Source organism: Camelus ferus, chromosome 35 (assembly GCF_009834535.1).
Source record: "Camelus ferus isolate YT-003-E chromosome 35, BCGSAC_Cfer_1.0, whole genome shotgun sequence".
Lineage (NCBI taxonomy): Eukaryota > Metazoa > Chordata > Mammalia > Artiodactyla > Camelidae > Camelus > Camelus ferus.
In genome coordinates, this window is record NC_045730.1 from 10,251,561 (window position 1) to 10,272,857 (window position 21,297).

The window sequence follows — 21,297 nt, forward strand, 5'->3', positions numbered from 1 at the left end:
ATAAACATCAGTGGTGTGTGGAATACTATTCAGCAGTTAAAAAAGAATGAACTACTAGTATATGTTATCATATGCATGTACCTCAGAAACATTATGATAATAGAAGGAAGCCAGATGCAAAAGATTATATATATTAGATGATTTCATTAATATGAAATGTACAGAAAAGACACATTTATAGATACAGAAAGGAGATCAGTGATTGCCTAGGGGTGGGATCAGAGTGGGAAGTGCCTGCAAAACAGGCTTAAGGGAATGTTCTGAGGTGACAGAAATGTTCTAAAACTGGATTGTGGTGGTTTGTACAACTCTGTAAATTTACTAAAAATCATGAACTGTACACTTAAAACAGGTAACTTCTATGGTATGCAAACTATACCTAAATAAGTCTGCTTTAAAAAATAAAATTTTGCCTATTCCTTAAAAAAAAAAGTAAAAATATTACCCAGTTTATTTTATCAATTTTACTACTATTCCCTTTCTACCACAAAAAAATTTAATGCACCTGATTTCAGTGAAAATATAATTATTTGTAAATGAAATAAGCAGATAAACACGTCTATCACAATTTCCCAAAATGCAAATTCCTGGAAGGTTACACATTTAAAAGCATTTATTTAATGAATATTTATAATAAATAATTATGATACCAAAGAGCACTTTTTATTATCAGTGTAAGACAGTCTTCTTTCAGAAGATAAAACTGACTATGCTTTTTTTTTTTTTTTTGTCCCTAAAGGAATTATAAACATTAGGTAATTGTCTGTAGAGGTGCATTTCTCCTGTATGTTTAAATACTTATAGGTCACCTGGCCTCAGGCACAAGCTTTAAGAGGAGTGATTCTCAGCTTGATTAGTTAAGACTTTTGCCTCAAGGAAAACCAGTTACCAAAGAGTTACTTGTGCCTCAAGGGGTATAAATACTCAGCTGTTTGTGTAACTGTCAGATCCATTTTTTTCTACTAACACTAAAACGCAAAGGGAACTAATCCTAAAAAGAAAATGTGAGATGAGTCTATGTTAATGAAGAAACAATTTATACAAGAGAAGTGATTTGTTCTGAAAAGATAGAAATAATTTCGGTAATTGAAAGAAATTGTTACAAAGTTTACTGACTTAAAGTAACAACAAACAAAAAGGCAAAATCTGATGCCAAAGATATAGGGAGACTAAATAAAGCTACACATTCTTGATGTGTGAAACAAAACTAGGGGCTCAGTGAGAGAAACCAACTAGAAAATATGCACAGAATGACCAACACTTCTTTCAACACACTTCTAGGACTCTTTCAACACTATGGATTATCTCAAACCAGAGGAATGTCTGCTATGGTATCTGGACCAATGCCAGCCCTTGTTATAAAGCAAAGAACACTTCAAGAGAATATCCTGAGTCCTTGCTTTGCAATCTGACAAACTGAGGTATTCAAGTTAAAGGGTTAAGATGAGAACCAAGAGTGGTCGCTAACATTTCAGCATATAGGAAAATTCCAGATCATACATTTGAAGAGATTCAGAGTGTCACGATGCATAATTTTGGGAGTTCTCTTTAAGATTTATTAGCCTCCATAGAGAGATACAGATATATAGGCTGGCTTTACCTTAAAATCTCAAATACTTCCTGTTTTCTTTAAAGGCACACTTTTACTGTAGAGCAGTATTTTCAAACTGCAGATTGTAGCCCACTAGTGTCTCATGAAATCAATTTAGTGGACCACAATCAGCACTGTTTTTAAAAAGGAAAAAGAGTAGTCTAGACTAGCCTGGAACAGAAAATGTCAGTCTGTTTCACACACGCTAAGAAGTGTTATGTAAAATTTTTGTTTCAGTTGTGTGTGTGTGTGTCCTCAACTATGATGCAAAATGTATTTTTAAGTATGGGTCTGACTTAAAAAACTCTGAAACCTGTCCCAGTCGTGTCCACATTCCACACATTCTGAAGAATAGAGGAAAGAGGTCTCTCCACAACGTCCCCTTAAGTCTCTAGCATATAAACCACCGTATAAACATGACTGCTCTTCTGAAAGGGGCCCAAAGAAATCACGAAGTGAGAGGTTTGCCTCCTCTCTGACGTTTAACCCTAAACGCCGACTCACTGGAGCAGACTAAGGGGAGAGAGGCAAAAGAAATAGAAAAAAGCAAGTATTTTTCTTCTACTTGTGTTTTCTACAGACTTAACATAAGTCTGTTCTTTCACTCCCAGATTGGGTTTATTATTTTGAGAGTGAGGAAACACCAAGTGTGAATATTATTAACTGCCTAATTCTAAAACATTTAAGAAATAGAGGGGAGAAAAAAGACCCCCAAGCACAGATAGGAGCAATTACTGATATCTCAAAAATGAATAGGCATTTGTTTGAAGTCAAGTGGTATTTGTATTTCCCAAGGCATAGATACTCATGTTAAAAATCTTATCTAATGAAGAGCCATGATCCTGAAGTCTAGAAGTACTGAATTAACCTAGAGATTACTGTCAACAGAAATTAACTCTGCCCTAAAGATACATTTTAAAAACAATGCATTTCTTGGAAGGAACGAAAATAAAATACTAACTTATAATAAATAAATGTTTAATGAGACAATCCTTTATAAACTGAGACATCAAAGTATAACATCTTAATTTAAAAGCAGGTGAACACTCACCTCTGCCTTCGTTCATCATCCTTTAAAACTTCATAAATGGCCACCAACTAAAACAGAAGCATTACTTTAAAATAAAAATACTCTCAACTATAAGAAATCACTTAGGAAGATAAACGCACTATAATGCACCAGCCAAAAAACCCTCTGTGCTCATATACACAATGAACAGATAAGGTCTTAATTATAAGTTAACGTTTTATGGTTTCGGTAGCAACTTAAGAGGTTAAAAAATGCTTGATACTAAAATAAATCTGTGTGAAAGATGCACAAAGTCATAATTATTATCTTAACATGTGCTTTTTAAAAACCAAAATTGTAATTTAGACCAGAAAATTATGACAATTATGACTCTCCAAGAATTTAGATTCTAATATAAAAAATGTTGGTAAAGACATATTTTGTAAAAAAAATTGAATAAACATATATACATTGTATTTCTAAACTACAACCATACTTCAAATGAAAATATTCTACATATAGGTTACTATTTCTACCATAAACATTTATTTATAAATTTATCACAAAATATATATAATAACAGCATATTTCACTTACTTGTCTAAACTGAGTTTCTGCATTTTCATCTTTATTCTTGTCTGGATGCAAAGTTAGTGAAAGCTTACGATACGCCTTTCTAATGTCTGCAGATGAAGCATCCTGGAGGTGGGGGGGGGGAGGGGAAAGACACAAAGCAAACTTTGTCAGAAAAAGAAATTCCCAGAACCTTGTTAAGATCTGAGAAGACAGCCAACCAAGTGCAGGACCCCAGGCAATGTAATTTGAGCAATCAGTCTAACAACCAGGCTATGCAACTAGCTTGACCCACATGACTGAACAATTATTCAATCTAATTTGGCTCTCCTCTTAACTTTTCATTACCATACATTCATTTAAAGAAGACAGTATTTGGCAAAACTTTCCAAACACTTGCCTTCCTAAAATTAACCAATAAATCTTTTTCAGTAATTAGGAGATCAAAAAGAAACAAATTAAAAATTAATACATCCGTGCTCCTTCAAAGAAGGTCTTTATTTATTTGAGAATCTTAAAGCCAATTTCTGAATCCCAGGCTTACCATATGTGGTTTCTTCATTGTTATTTATATTGAATTTACCATGGAGAAACAACCTATGGAATCTCAGTTTCACATGTCAAAAAGTATGCCTATTTGTTGGCAGTTAAATTTGTGTTTATCAAAAATAATTATTTTTAGAAATAAGTATATTGTCCTTTTTAAAAAAAAGTACTTTAAAGAGTATTTTCAATGGTGTCCAGTTTCCACAGTCTGGTTTGCAGAAATAAATCTGCCCCCTATTTATGCATTACTAACATAGTTTAAATACATTTAAAAGGTCATGGTAGTTTTTTAAGAGTACTTCAGATTAGGTAGATGTTAAAATTGCATTTTAGGTAATCCTGTGCATACAGGTAAACTCTGAGAACATCATTTTACATGGCCAGTATAAAATACATGACAATAACAAAGAACACACACTGTTAAGTTAGGTATAAAACTTGATTCCACTAAGTTTAAAATTTAATCCAATAACTGACATATTTAAGTGGGGCACAATGATAATAAAGTTGCTTATTAAATTTTATCTTGTTCTAATAGCTGAATATTTATCCAATTAATTCTTTAAACTACTTTAAACTAAAAATTTCAAATGACTAAAAAAAACAAACAAAAGTCTGTACCTGGGACTAAATAGCTGTTAAAGAAATACAGCTGGAGAGACAAAGTGATCTATAATTAGTCTGTCAAGCTTTCTTTTATAAACCATTACTTTCATTACCAATTTTCTGGGGCTTGTTGCTCCAGGCTACCACTCTACTTTAAAGTTTCAACTTAGGTGTGAATATTTTTCTGACTTGTGGAGGGCTGAGGAGCTATAAAATTAGCAGAGTAAGTTTTGCAAGTAATATGGTTATAATTTTCATTCTAATTTGCTAAATGGAGTTGATATGTTCCTTAAATGACAGGTAACATGTAGAAAAGGATGATTATTTACTGAAACTCTCTGATGGAGATTTTGTTGAGCAAAGAGGTTAAGTGTCAAATGAATATTCATTCTCTAATTGGGACTTGAATTTTAGATTTTATTAAATAGGGACTATATCATAGAGAAATTCCAGAAGCAGGTTTCTTACAAAATAAGAGCTTTATGTATTTGCTTATATAACAAAATTAATACATGCTCATTATGGAACATCTATGACTTACTTAAAAATGACTAACGGTCACCTAAGACATTTCCCTTCTTCCAGTGTTTCCAAGCTGACCCCAATCCTCCATTTTTTTCTGCCACAGTGTAGACTCTAAATGTAAATGTGGCCAGATGGCTCTCCTATTTCAAACCCTCAGTAACTCCCAAATACCTTCAACACCTATCTTTTCCAATCTTTTAGCTTCAAAGCCCACTATTTTGGCCCATCCTCCTGGTCCCCCAAATCATCACACAATAGGATGCTGTTCCCCAACCTCATGTTTTCACTTTGCATCCAGCTGTAGGTACAGCTCTCTCCTGACTTAGGAATGGGTCTCTCAGGCTACATACAAATATTACCTGACTATCTTCCTCTTGAGAATCTGCCCAGTAGGTTTATTTCACCAATAAGCATCTCCTAAGTGGACAGAACTGAAAAACTCAGAGATTTCTAGTGGTAGAGCACATGCTTAGCATGCAGAGGGTCCTGGGTTCAATCCCCAGTAACTCCTCTAAAAATAAATAAATAAATAAATAAACAAACAAACAAACATAACTACCTGCCTCCCCCAAAACCTAAAAAACAAAACACAAACCTACACATTCTAGACAAGATGCACCTCAAATTTGTGTTATGTATTAAATTCAGTTAATTACTTAATGAACCTTACTTATTTTATACTCATAACAAAGCTATGGGATAAGTTTGGCAAGCCCATTTTACTGATATGTTAAGTGAGGCAGAGAGGTTAAGTAATTTGCTCAAATTCATACTGTTGGAAAATATATGAAAACAGAATTCAAACCCAGAAAATGTTGCATCAGAATTAAGGTGGTTCTTTACATTTAGTTAGTAGATTTGGGCTGAATCACTTCACAGGGGCTACAGCTTTGGGGAAGGCAGTGGGAACAACTGCTACAATCTTACTGATCTGATAAACTATAAGGAAAACATCCACATAACTACAAAATAAATATGATCAATTGTGGTTTTAAAGGTAAAGACTCTGAAATATGTTGGCTTTTTTTTTTTAAAGCACATTTAACATCTTATTTCCACTAGACACCTGAATGCTAGAACATTAATCTCCCATACTCAGTTAATGACCTTTTATCTCTCTGGCTTGCAGAGAAAAATAATTTTTTTACAGGACTGTGGGTGAATTGGTGAATCTTTAACACGGTTGACATCAGATCTACAGGGTTCAATTGCCAGAATTCTTTTCCTCCTAAATGTGATATGGTTCTGTGGCAAACCGGACACAAATTATCTTAATACGTGAATGACTTCTGTAAATAAGAGGTATATGGTCATTCTTAAAAAATATGAAAGTAATATGTTTGTCAAAATTAAACAATGTGTTGAAACATCAATGAAAATGGCAGAATGGTCCAATGGTCAACAAATAACCTGGCAAAAATTGTCAGAATCAACCTTATCTGAACTCTGCAAACTAGTCAAAAGATTCCAGCAATCACTCAGGCACTTAGTCAAGAAAAAGGTTGCTAATTTTCAGTTAAGGGTCTTGAAGATGCCAATGTAAGTTACTGGTTTGGGTTCCTAGTGCTAGAGTGGGCAAAGTGGACTTTGCTCTCAAACAACTGTGGTTGCTTGTTTTGGCCTGTCTTTTGGTTCCCTGACAGACTGTGTAAAGAGCTTACCTTTATTTTACCAAACTCAGATCTCTCCCAGGGCAGAGAAGCAACTATTCAGGACATTTGTCAAAGACATTTAAAGTCAAATTTATTAGCTGGTGCCAGATGAGGCAAGGGATGGCAGCTGGGGCATACAATAGACACATCAGAAAGCTGCGGAGGACAGACCTGGAAGTGAGCTGCTTTGGGGAATGTTGGATCTGAAAAGCTCCCACATATTCCTTGGAAACCAGAAGACCAACGTGTACATCCCCAAGGTGGAATACATACTCAAAAAGACCTGAGAAAGGCCTATGTTCTCACTTCTGGCTGAGCTTTAGGCTGTAAATAAGCAGAAAGTAAACTCGAAGGGAGAGTTGTAAACTGCCTAGCTGAGTGCTGAAGGCATGCTTCAACATACACTGAACTCACTGCCAAAGATTTTAAGGTTTTTTTTTCCCCTTGTTCTAAACCTTTAAGGAAATCTCTTCTGAATCATTAGCTGACCCCTAAGGTAATCAAGAAATGTCAGTGGCCACACATGGCAAAAGTTAGTTCAGAAAAAGCACTAGACAAACACCTACCACAAGCAGCAAAACAAACAACCTTGGTAAGGTGAAATAATCTAATTACCACATTGTATATGCAAAACACCTAGTATTCATTAAAAATTATGAAGGATGCAAAGAAGGAAGTATGGCCTACGAACACAGAAAAGAAGAATAGAAATTGTCCCTGAGGAAGACCAGACACTGGACATACTAGAGAAAGAATAACTCTTTCAGATAAGCTCAAGACCATGTACTAAAGCTAAAGGAAAGAGCAAGAATGATGTCTCACCAAACTGAGGATATCAACAGAGTCAGAAAATTTTAAAAAGAACCAAAGCATAATTCTGGACTTGAAAAATGAAGTAACTGAAACAAAAAATTCACTAGAGGGGCTCAAAAACAGATTTGAGCAGGCAGAAGAAAGACTCTTGAAGACAGGTCAACTGAGATGACTCAATACAAGGAGCAGAAAGAAGAAGGAAGAAAAATAAACAGAACCTAAGAGACCTGCAGGACACTATCAAGTGTACCAACATACACATAGTAAGAGTCCAAGAGGGAGAAGAGAGAAAAGGGCAAAGGAAAAAAAAAAAAGGAAAAAAAGGCTGAAAACTTCCAAAATTTGATTAAAAAAACCATGAATATATATAAAAGAATCTCAACAAATTGTAAGTAGGATTAATGCAAAGAAATCCACACATAGAAACATTATAATCAAATTGTTCAAAGACAAAGAGAATTCTGAAAATAGCAGATAGAAGTGAGTCATTATGTACAAGGAATTCTCAGTAACATTAACTGCTAGTTTCTCATCAGAAACCACGGAGGCCAGAAGTTAATGTAATGACATATTCAAAGTTACATGATTGAAAAGATAACTACTAAAACAATAATTATAAATTTACATCTTAAATTTATGGTTACCAAAGGGGAAAGGGTGGGGGAGGGATAAGTTAGGAGCTTGTGATTTGCTGATACTAACTACTATATATAAAATAGATAAACAACAAGGACCCACTATATAGCACAGAGAAATATATTCAATAGCTTGTAATAAACCATAATGGAAAAGAATATGAAACTGTATATATGTATAAGTGAATGATTATGCTGTATACCAGAAACTAGCACAATATTGTAAATCAAATATATGTCAATTAAAACAGGAAATAAATTTATGCCTTAAAACAATAATATAGATGTACGTCTATGCACATACATGTATAAAGATGTAATATGTGACAATGACTATGGCTTTGTTTCCCTTCCTTATATAAAGGGGCCAAATTTTTTATATGATCAAAACTAAATTGGTAGTAATTCAAATTAGACTGCTATAAATTAAGATGTTAATTGTAATCTCCATGGCAAACACTAAGAAGATAAAGATCTATTGTAAAATAAGGAAAATAGTACACTAAGAATACAATGAACAATTGTATGCCAAACAATTAGGAAACCCAGAAGAAACAGACAAATTCCTGGAAATACACAAACTGACTCATGAATAAACAGAAAAAGTGAATAGATCTACAACTAGTAAAGAGATTGATCAGTTAATAAAAACCAAAAAACCCAAAAAAGTACAAGGTCTTAAAAAGAAAAGCCCCAAACCTCAAAACTTTCACTAGTGAATTTTGTCAAACAATTGAAGAAATTGCCAGTCCTCTTTAAACTCTTGCAAAATACAGAGAAAGAAATGCTAACTCATTATATGGAGCCCTGATACCAAAACCAAATACCTTAAAAAATATATATATAGACCAATAACGCTTATGAATATAGATGCAAAATTCCTCAGCAAACATCTAGTAAACCAAACCCAGCAGCATATAAAAAGGACCACATACCATGACCAAGTGAGATTTATCCTATAAAGGGTGGTTCAGTTTATCAAAATCAATCAATATAATACACTGTATTAATAAAATGAAAAACAAAAACCACATAATCATCTCCATTGATGCAGAAAAAGCATACCCACCACCTTTTGATAACAAAACACTAAACAGACTAGGACTAGAAGGAAACGTCACCAAGTTGATAAAAGGCAGCTATGAAAAATGCATAGCTAATTGCATACTTAATGGTCAAAGTCTGAAAGCTTACCCCAAGATTAGAAATAAGAGGGATATCTGTTATAGCCTGAGCAATTAGTTAAGAAAAAGAAATAAAAAAGTATCCAAATCAGAGTGGAAGAATTAATACTATCTTTATTCACAGATTACATAATCCTATACATGGAAAATCCTACAGCATCACAGAACAAGTATTAGAGCTAATAAATGAATTCTAAGTTGTAAGATATAAGATCAATATATAAAGATCAGCTGTATTTCTACATATTACCAATTAAAAATCCAAAATTGAAATTAGGAAAACAAATCCTTGACAATAGCATCAAAATGAGTAAAACACATAAGAATAAGTTTAACAAAAGAAGTATAACACTTCTACACTGTGAACTATAAAACACTGCTGAAAGAAATGAAAGAAGATCTTAATAAGTGGAGAGACATTCACGTTCATGGATTGGAGGACTTAATAGTGTTAAAATGGCAATAATTCCTAAGTTGCTCTACAAATTCAATGCAATCTCTATCAAAATCCCACCCGGCATTTTGGAGAAATCTACACACTTATCCTAAAACTCAGAGGGACCAGGGACTCAGAACAGCTATAATACCTTGAAAACAAATAAAGTTGGAGGATTCACATTTCCTGACTTCAAAACTTACTACAAAGCTACAGTCATCAGGGCAGTGTAGTTATGGCATAAGGATACATATATAGCTCCATATAAGAATTAAGACTCCAGAAATAAAGCTATTCATCTACGGTCAATTGATTTTAATTGAAGGTGCCAAGCTCATTCAATAGAGAAAGAATAGTCTTTTCAACAAATGATGTGGAGACAACTGGATATCCACATGCAAAAAGCCCAAAAAAACAAAAAACACAACAGAGGACTGGATAAAGAAGGTGTGGTATATTTACACAATGGAATACTACTCAGCCATAAAAAAGAGTCAAATAATGCCACTTTCAGCAACATCGATGGACCTGGAAATCGCCGTTCTAAGTGACGTAAGCCAGAAAGAGAAAGAAAAATACCGTATGATAGCATTCATATGTGGAATCTAAAAAAATAAAAGAGACACTAGTGAACACATCTACAAAACAGAAACAGACCTGCAGACATAATAAACAATCTTATGGTAACTGGAGGGGAAGGATGTGGGAAGGGATAAATTTGGGAGTTCAAGATTTGCAAATATTAAGTACTATACATAAAAAGATAAAAACAAATTTCTCCTATAGCACAGGAACTATATTCAGTATCTTGTAATAACCTTTAATGAAAAAGAATATGAAAACAAATATATGTATGTATATGCATGACTGGGACATTAAGCTGTACACCGGAGACTGACGACACACTGTAACTGACTAGATGTCAAAAAAAAAAAAAAAAAATGAAATTGGATCCTTACCTCATACTATATAAAAAATTAACTCAAAATTAATCAAAGTCTCAAACATAAGATCTAAAACTAAAGACTCAGGAGAAAATACAGAGGTAAATCTATATGACCTTCAATTTTACGATGGATTCTTAGCTATGGCATCAAAAGAATAAGCAACAAAAGAAAAAACAAAGTGTACTTCATTAAAATTTAAAACTTTGTAGCCACTCTGCAAATTTGGTGGCTCCTTAAAAAAGATAAACACAGAATTACCATACAACTTCATAATTATACTCCTAGGTATTTTATGAAGAGAATGAAAACAGGTGTTCAAATAAAAGCTTGTACACAAATGTTCATAACAGTATTATTCACAATAGCCAAAAAGCAGGAACAACCCAAATGTCCACCAACTGATGAATGGATAAACAAAACGTGCTATAGGTATATTAATGCAATGAATATTACTCAGACATAAAACGAATGAAGTACTGATAAATGCTACAACGTGGATGAATCTTACAAACACGATGCTAAATGAAAAAAGCCAGACACAAAAAGCCATGTATTGTATGTTTCCATTTTAACTGTCCATTTGCCCTTTATGGACAAATCTAATGACACAGAAAGCAAATCAGTAGTTCCCAGGGGCTGAGGAGAGAGGGGAATGAGGAGTGACTGCTTAGAGTGTGTGTGAGTGTGTGTGTGTGTGTGTGTGTGTGTGTGTGTAAATTCCCTTGATCTTTACAACCTTTGGTGATAGGCATAATAATTATCTCTATTTCAGTGAGGAAACTGGGGCTTAAACTAAGACTAAGTAATCTGCCAAAATGTTACACAGGTACTAGGTGGCAGGAATTTCCTGCCAGAAATTTAGTCTCACCTCCCATGCTACCTCTTCTAGAATTAAAGACTATTTTCTGCAAATCCTACGGCCACTCTTTGATTATCCTCTAATGTAAGTAAAACTATATACATCAAAATGGAGCCAGTTATCTCCGGGAATCTGAAAAGCAGGATTAGTAATGATCTGATGCAGCTCAACTCAGAGATGTTTAGAATATATGGATCCCCCTCTTTGAACCATTCTTCTAAAGATAGATATATTAATCTAAATGAAAATTTTCTTATCTAATCTACTTATGAACAGATCTGGTAGGGTTGTTAGATGTGGGACAAATCTCAAATTTTACTCGCGTTCTAGACTATATTAGACTTAGCCCCTTTCCACTTACTACACAACACTTAGGATGAAGATGAGTTTGAAAATAACTAAGACATGTACTAGCTATATGATTTGGGACAAATAACCTCTCTAAGTCTCAAGTTCTCATTTATAAAATGGAGATGATCATGTTACAACACCTAAAAAATTGCTGTGATGTTTAAATTATATTCATGTGTGTATACATGCACATATATGTATATAATATGCTCATTATAGTATCTGGCACACAGTGATGAGTCAATGAAAAATGTTATAACATGTAGGCTAGAAAGTCACTATTTCTCCTTCATTTTAACACTTGACAAATCTGACTCGCAGTTTGTCTGGATTCGTGCTTTAGACCATGAGTACTAGGGAAGAGTAAAATAGATTTAGACAGTTTTTATTTATTGATTTGACAATATTTATTGAGTACCTACGATGTGCAAGCATTGAGGACATAGTAGTGAACAAAATAAACCCAATCTCTATCCTCATAAAACTTTGCAAGGTAAGAGCACTGAAAACTCTTAGGTGGCCCAAGAGAGGTTTCTTATTTTACTTTATATCAGGGATTGGCAAACATTTTCTGTAAAGGGTCAAACAGTAAATATTTGAGGCTTTGCAAGTCAAACAGTCTCTGTTGCAATCATTCAACTCTGCCATCGCAGTGAGAAAGCAGCCACAGATGACACAAACAAACGGGTGTGGTAGTGTCCCAGTGAAATTTTCAAAAACAAGTAGTGGCTGGTTTTGGCCCATGGAATGTAGTTTGTTGGCCCCTGATTTATATCAGTGGCTTGCCAATAATCTAAAACTCACTGTTATTTAGTGTCTTCACAAATGTGAGACCCACCAATTTTTTTTTTTTTACGTCTGCCATGTGGTTACCAAAAACAAAAATAAAACCACCTTATCCAGAATCTGACCAAAGTAAACTCGTCTTAATAAAACTTTCTATTGCCTTGAAAAAATTCAAGGATATTAAACCCAAGAGAAGAACATATATTTGGCTATCAGATTCAGTAGAGGGAAGACTACAGTTATCCAAACTACATGTTTAGGCACATAGTTGAAGAACTTCAAAGTCTGGTTTACATCTAGGTACCTTAATTTGTGTAGTGTTACCTACCCAAGATCAACTGCCTCAAAGTTAGTAATTCCATGTGATCTTTCTAAGTCTTTGGGTCATTTTCACATCCAGTATCACTGAGTAAATAGCTCAAGCTGAACTCTTAATAATGACTTTGTCCTCTTTACTCTGGCCTTTGCACTTAAATTGATCGTATTTAACAGATATGATAGAATCCATCACCTGCCCACCCACCCCCTGCCAAAAAGCCGACACCACCACCACCAAACAAAAAAACTATGTGCCTGGATACAAGTGCATTTACCACTACAAGAACTAAATTAATAGAAGCATTTAAGGAAGTTCTCTTTGGTTTGGGGACCAGGAGGATATGACAGAAAATCTGTGTTTGCCACAACTTTAGGACTATGAGATTTCATACCAGGTACATATAAAATTCAAAATAAATTTTAAAAAAATTAAAAAGGGAAAATGTTTAAAAAATAATTTTCACGGCAAAAATAAATAGAATAAAGTCACTTACTTCATAATAAATTTTAAGTCTGGGCTTTTATTGATAATCTGCTACAGAAGAAGCAGGGAGAAGCTTTGGGTTCTTCCGTTGGAGATCACTGTTAAAGTCAACCGCCTTTGGAGAAAACTGCTGAAATGTATGTAAGATGATAGTTTGATTTTTCTTAGCCTTAAACTACACATAGGAACCAATAATAGGTTAGTCTATATCCAAATCCTGGTTACTGATGCTCATATAGAACATACATCTTATTTTTTTTTTGAGAGTCAAGGTCGGTAAGAATAATTTGTTGAAAAATCAGGTAATTTCCAGTGCAGTAAAAGAACACATTCTGTCCTCTTATTTTTAACTTGCATCAAAATAAATTTGAATTAATAACATGTTTGTTTAAGTTGAACACACCTTTGCCCTCCCCATAGGAGTAAAAACAGAAGCATCCTCCAAAATGTAGATAAACAAGACTGTGGCCTCATGAGACAGCTGCTTCTGATATCTAATTACTGGAGGGCCGAGTTGGCAGGAACACCAGATCAACTATTCACAGAACAAAATCATCATTCTGGTAACCAGATTAGTTATCTTAGACTATATTTTGCAACTAATTTATCTTGAAAAGGAGATCTCTTTAACAAGTCAATGGCGGGGCAAAAAAGCAGGAGGCGCAGTTCTTTATTAAAGAGATCTGAGGGACAAGAACAACCAAATATAATGTATGTTTTAACAAACATCTAGCAAAGTGGAAATTCAAGTTGAAAATACATATTCTCTAGAAATTAATGAAAAGGAAAAAACATTTGGTATCAAAACCTATGAGGGCTAAAGCTCCATTTAGAGGTAATAATAAATCCTCTCCTAATAAGACAACATGAAAATGAATGAATCAAGCACCCAGCCTAAGTAAGTAGAAAAAAAACAAAGTACACAAAAGAAAATAGGAAGAAAGAACAGATAAATATAAAAGCTCAAAGTTATGAAACCAAAAAGGAAAAAAAGCTGGCTCTTCAGGAAGAAAAACAAAAGGTACTGGAGTGCCTTCAGAGTTACTTAAAACCTGTTTCTGTATCTTGAAAATGGTCGCATACCAGTATTATAATCATCCTTCCCACTGCCTCTGCCTCCTGTGCTGTCCAATAGCAGGGCCAAACGATCGCATCCGAAAGCTTGGCCAGGGAACTTCTAAAATATGTCATTCACCTAATGCAGTTCTGCATTTATTCCCTTTCAGAGACAGACTGGTCCTTAATCCCAGAGCATCAGTTCTCTCTTGCAGGGCTTTTTTCTACTGTGGTTCCTGCCAGCCTACATCTTGTTCTTGGTAGCCTTCGTCCCAAAGACAGGAGCCCTGCTCCTAAATCTCAGCCCAGAGACCCACACCTGGACCTCCTGGATGACATTCAACGGATTGCTATTGCTAAATGGTTTAGTCCATTTTCCCACTGGTACGCTTCCACCCTGACACAGTAAGTAAAGTGAGGACGGTGGTTACAGTCAATCAAAGCGTTGATTTCAGATCCATGCCATGCCAACAGAGAAAGACACAGGCATCCATGTCTGCTAAGAGAAAAAGCAAAGGCAGCAAAAGCACAGCCTCCACCTGATTTCCACCTTCCAAAATTTACAGAAGTACGTCTTATTAACCAAACTATATTACATCCAGAACCTTTCTGCATTTTGTGCAGGGAAAGCACACCAGGAGGAGGGAATAAATGTTGAAACCAATCCACTGTATTCACCACACAGAAGACTTGTTTTCTCTATTTTTATCCTCTAATTTTATTAAACAAATACTTACAGCATTAAAAAAAAAACCCATAAATTTGCAAAATAAAAGTGCAAACCAGGAAATGCAACGGAATGATAATGAATGCTTTTCTTTGAATCTGAAATTAACTTACCTTTTTAAGGTGAAATCTTTATCTCCAAATAAATAGACATGTTTTAATAGTCCACTACATTTTTCCTTTTCTTCAAGGATTGTTAGAGTAAATTTCTAAATTATGTGTAGTATGGATTGTAAATTCCTTACAGAGACCAATTCTTTCAATTTATAAGTTTCCACTAGAAAGTATATAAATAAAACAGCTCCCTGAAATGTCCTTTTTTCCCAGTTTTTCCTTCTAGATAAATGGCTCTACTATCTACTCAGTAGACAAAGCCAAAAATCTAGTGGTAAATCTCAATTATTTTCTTTCCTTCAGCCTCCTTACGTAATTTGCCAGCCATCCAAACACTCCCATGATCCTAGTCCAAGCAACCTATTCTTGGCCCTTCTATGGGACTCTGTTCAAGGCACATGCTGCTTCAAATATCATGGCTCCTCTGGTGGATAAAGTGGATGTTTAACGCACCTTCCTTCTAGTCCAACACTGTCTAAGAAGAACTTTGTACAATGATGAAAATGTTCTGGATCTGCACCGTCCAATGTGGTAGTCACTAGCTATATGTGGCTATTGAGCACTTGAGATGTAGGAAGCATGACGAAAGAACTGGATTTAAATTTTATTTAATTTTAACTTATTTAAATAGCCACATATGGTTAGTGGCTACTATATTCAACAATGCATTTCTAGAGCGCCTTCCCACATCACAGAAGTTAGAAAGCAAAAAACTAAAAGTGATTTGGGTTTGGCCAATCAGATGCACTCTGATACAGAATGCAAATACAAAGAAAAGACTACTTCTGCTGGCAAACAAGGTGATAGGCTTTCCTGTGACAGTGTTAGAAGTCTTAGTATTCAACCTCACGGGTGCTGGGCACCTCTCTGAATGGGGTGGGTGTAGTGCAGCAGTTGTAGTGGCTAACTGATCATGATAGCTTCCCGATCATGATGAATTCCTAACTGTAGCAATCATAGTACGGTTCAAATAAGAGATATTGGATAGTTCTGGGATAATCACAGGGGAGACAGAATTACAGTACTGCAAGAGAGTGGCAATGCATTTTACTTTAGATAATCTGTGGGGGAGAGAGAGAATGAAAAGTCTTTAAGAAGTGTGATTAAGAGAACTTCTGTTGATAATTTAGATGGGGCAAAGGGTATAAATGACAGATGACTCGTAGTGTCAAGATTTGTACAGGCATAAGAATATTGGTACCATTGGTAGAAACTGGGAACACTGAAAGAGTAAGACTGGAAGGGCAAAGAAGACCATAAGTTTGCCAAGCAGGAGGTGCCTTTGAAATAGACAAGTGGAACTGTCAATTAAGCAGTTGAATATATAGGTTCAAAGCTCAAAGAAGTAGTCTGTGTCAGACATACAAATTCAGAAGCTAATGGTACATGAAGAAAAATCAAACCACAGGCATGAATAAGATTGCTTAAAGAAAAAAGTTTGGAGTGTATGACAGGAAACCTTAAATGAGTTTAAAGAATGTAAACAACAGAGAACCAAAGGTAGATAGGAAATCAGAAGAGTGTAGCTTTATTCCAAGAATGTAAGAATGGTCAGCATCATCAATACTACCAGTGTTAGGTAAAATGAGCACTGAAACCTACCGACTGGACTGCTATTCTGAAGATCACTGATGACCCTGGGAAGATCTGTTTTGGTAAAGTAATGGGTACAGATGCCAAACTAGAGTGGAGTAAGGAACAGGTGAGAAGTGAGGAAACAAAGACAGATCTTTAAGAAATTTGACTGCTAAAGGGAGACGTGGGATTGAGAAAGGTTTTCTAGCCTTTGTAACACAATGAAAAGGATCCAGTTGCTAGAAGAATTTCAACACAGGTGATGCAGGATTACTGACATTATGTTTCCAGAACAGGTGGGGATAGAATCCAAATTAGAGAAAAACTAGCCTTCAGAGAGGGGACATCTACATCAGGAAGGAGGAGAGGACAGATGTGGGAGTAAGTCTGCAGGTTGCTCACAGGAAGCTGGAAGCATCTGACTATAAACGTTGTAAATCCTGACAATATGTAAGTGTCATAGCTAATAAAAGTTGAGAAGGGGATTTTTTGACTAACAGGAATGAGGATGCAAGCTGATGTTCTTTTAGCTTTGAACTCTTCATCAGAGGTAGCAGGACAGTCGTACTAACTGAAAAAGTGGACAGGTAGACAGAAGACAGACAGAACTAGAAACTCAGTCCATACAATTTTGCCTAGCTAATTTTTTAAAAATTTCTCTTGTTTTTAAAAAAATTTTTTTGAGGGGGGAGGTAATTAGGTTTATTTATTTATTTATTTTAAATGGAGGTACTGGGTATTGAACCCATGACCTCATGCATGCTGAGCAGGCACTCTATCACTGAGCTATACCCTCCCCTCTTACCTAGATATTCTTTAAAAGAAGACCTGAAGTATACAGTGGTTAATTCTACATGTAACTTAACCCTTTCTTCTACATTAATGTTTCCTCATATTTCTAATTTTATGTAAAATAATTGCTTATTTACTAATTTGAGAAGTGGTATGTGAAAAATCAAAATTATACTGGATAATCATTGAGTGAAATGATCAGTAAATTCAAATTCCCAGCCTTTCTCTCTATGTAACAGTATTACGTAGAAATAGACAATATTTACAACCTGTATTTTATATCCAAATGGTCAACAAACAAATGAAAAAGTATTCAATTTCATTAATCATTGAGGAAAAGCAAATGAAAGCCCCAGTGGGATAACACTACATACCTAACAAAACAGCCAAAATTACAAAGGTATTTTTTTTATCTTTGTAAAATGAAGATTTGTAAAAGATAAATCTTTATAAAAAAGATAATACCAAGTGTTGACAGAATATGGAGCAACTATACTATCAATGCACTGCTAGGGGGAGTATAAACTAGTACAACCATTTGAAAACTGTCAGGCAGTATCTGCTAAAGCTGAATATACACATACCCTGTGATCCAGCAAGTTCATTTCTAAATATACACCCAACAGAAATGCATAGATATGCTCATCAAAGACATTTACAAGGAAGTTCATAGAAGTGCTGTTCATAACAGCTCCAAATTGGAAACATCCTAAACATCCATCAACAATAGGGTGGATAAATAAATTGGAATACAATCATACAATCAAATACACAGACAGCAATGAACACGAGTGAATTTTTGTTCTGTGCAACATGGATGAATTTCATGAGCGTAATGCTGAGAAAAAGAAGCCAAGCAACCAGAGTATAAACTACATGATTATGTGTATATCATTATATACTTATGACTTCTGCATTTTTTTGAATGTATGAATGTGCATTTCAATAAAAACTTTACTTCAAAAAACTGTAGCTACACTTTGGTAGATTTGACTCTTCAAATGATCCCTACAGAAACAGCAAAAATCCAACAGAAAACAAAACATATAACCTAAACATTTAAACAATCTCTCTCTCAAATATACAAAAAATATTACATGTAAATTAAACAAAAACTACCTGCCAACCAGCTTAATTCCATAGGATCATGTGGTCGTCCTCTCTTTCCTTACTTTGAATAAACAAAAAAGGAAAAAAGGAAAGAAACCTCATTTATAGCCTTCCAGGAGATAAAACTATATGAAATGATAAAGGCCTGATTTATTTTTCCTCTTTACTCTGTGATTAGTTTTAAGACTATAACCAAGGAGGAGATTTGTAATAATTTCTCTTCCTTTTTGCAGGGTAGGTCTAACTTCTATGAAGCAAATCAACAATTAATAAAAGAAATCTACATCAGAGTATATACTTTGATACTGTATTTCTTTTCTGTGCATCTTAGCACCTCCTGAAGCCAAGAATTTTAGAAGACTCTGGTTTCCTCAGGAGGATTTTATTATGCAATTAACAGCTTAAAGCCTATTCCAAGATCATTATACTCTAGGAAGTTATTGGTAGTTCTTATCTCTGAAAAAAATTTTGCTTTAGCATATTTGTCACACTTGACTTGGCCAAAATTTTTGTCAAATTGTTTATAATAATTTTAAGTTCACCTTTGCAGAGATCACAAAAGAAAGAAACAAGGCAAATACAGCTTATTAAAATCTAAATTCTATTTCACCTGTGTTTCAAAAAAATTAGTACACAGTCTGAACGGGTTGGGAAGACTACAGCAATAGCTGAAGTAGAAAATGACTGTGAAAGGCAAGGAGAAAGCGCCTTGTCGGTATGCAGAGAAGAATTTACCTGGGAGTTTGATGTGATCTGAGAAGCCAGGTAAAAACAACTGGATGCTAGAAACATCTACAAGATGAGAGAATTTAGTAATGCTGGTTCCTATGAGGGGAGAACAAGGTAAGATAAAAGGCTGTTGAAATGAACAGTGTATGAGCCAGTGTATCAAGTCTTACAAAGATAATATAATGAATGCTCACCAAACATATTTGGGCATGCATTACGAAAATGTGTTTTTTTCATTAATAATTTATTATTATGATAGTACCATCTCCTGAAAGGCTACAAGGAGGTTACAAAGCAATTAATTGTTGAAACATGGGTTCTTTAAAACAGAACAGGACATAATCACAAAATGATTTAAAATCATTTATTAAATCTGTTGAAAGTAGAGAATTAAAAAAATATATATACTCAAATAAATCCAGAAATTACTTTAGTAATTTATTCCTGGTTCTAATACATGGGTAATACGAGGGAAAATTTTTGAAACTTCATTCTTAAACTGGTTAGGGTTATTTCACTTTTCTTTCTGGAATCTTACTGATTTTTGTTTTTTGTTTGTTTTGTTTTGTTTTTAAGCAGTAGACAGAAAAGACAAAAAAGAAAAACCCAAATATACTATATCTAAATTTTAACACTCAACTACTGAAGGTGAGTAAAAGATTTAAAAATGTATGGCGTCTTACATGGTGGGGTCTGACCTCTCCCTAGGACAGATACAACTTCTTTGAGCTACTCATCTGAATTCATTAAATGTGTTTTAGTAACATCTCTTTCCTACAAAGTCTCCAGTTGGGAGGAAGTGGAGAATGAAGCTAAGTGGCAAGTATTTTAAAGAAGTCTTAACTTATCCTAAGCTTCTTTTGAACTTTGATTCTTAATGTACACTACAGGTCACCAAACACAACCTGCCTGCATTAGAAATTGTCCATATTGATTCCATCAGTACTAATATGGAAACTATTGATACTACATCTAAGTGTTTCTTACATTCAATATTGTCATTTATTTTGATCCTAAAATTATTTTGTGCAATGATTTCTGACATTCTTTAAAAGCAGTAAATATGCAGGATTTCAAATGCTCATAGTTACAGACTTGAACATTAAAGACTACAAGCTGGTAAGGAAATAAAAGAAAGGTTAGTACTAATACTTTTATTATAATCCATTTCTTTCCATCATGACATTAGGAACATCTGAGAAGTCAAACTAGTCTTCAATAGTTAAACACACTTCCACCTCAACCGAGAATAGATTTTTAAATCTGTGCTTAAAATGAAAACAAACAAAAAAAAACCTTTGGATGTTATTATTAAAATCACAATTATCTGAAAAAATTTAATTCATAAGCTAACGCAACTATGAATGATCATAATTATACTTATACTTTCTTATCTGAATAATTTAGGCTTACTTTGCTAATTGTAACATACAATTCTGTGAGGCTACATGGTTTTACAGGGAACTCTAGTAATTTGATAAAAAATTTTTAAGTCAAACCAGATTAACTTTTTAAAGATAAATGAGAACTTATATTGATAACAAAACATCCTCCTTTAAAAAAACTCAGCAATTTTTGTAATGATCATTTGTATACAATGAATCAGAAAGAGAAACTAGTGTACAAAACAAAAAGTACCCATGATCAAGAAGTCACGAATTCAGATGAGAAAGTTTGTTTAACAATCACGACTACTTTAAAAGCAGAAAAGCATACCAAGCAAGCTTTCTAAGAAGTAAACTTATGTATGTAAATAAACGCACGCTTGTATGCATACATATATACATAGATATATGCCTCCTGCCAATTCTTAAGCCCACGGACAAAAACTTGGGGTCAAAAACTTGTAGACATGGTACCCCAAACTCCAAATTCTTAAA

The 21,297-nt window shown here is 34.3% G+C and overlaps 1 protein-coding gene across 1 annotated transcript in view; it reads right to left on the reverse strand.

The window, feature by feature from the left end:
- The window catches only part of DNAJC1 (DnaJ heat shock protein family (Hsp40) member C1), a 149,599-nt gene that overhangs the window by 87,526 nt on the left and 40,776 nt on the right, over positions 1–21,297 (reverse strand). Inside the window, exons 2-3 of the mRNA XM_032473809.1 lie at positions 3,198–3,299; positions 2,643–2,689 (exon numbers count right to left, since the gene is read on the reverse strand). Coding sequence (XP_032329700.1) covers positions 2,643–2,689; positions 3,198–3,299 — 149 coding nt within the window. The remainder of the gene's footprint in view (positions 1–2,642; positions 2,690–3,197; positions 3,300–21,297) is intronic.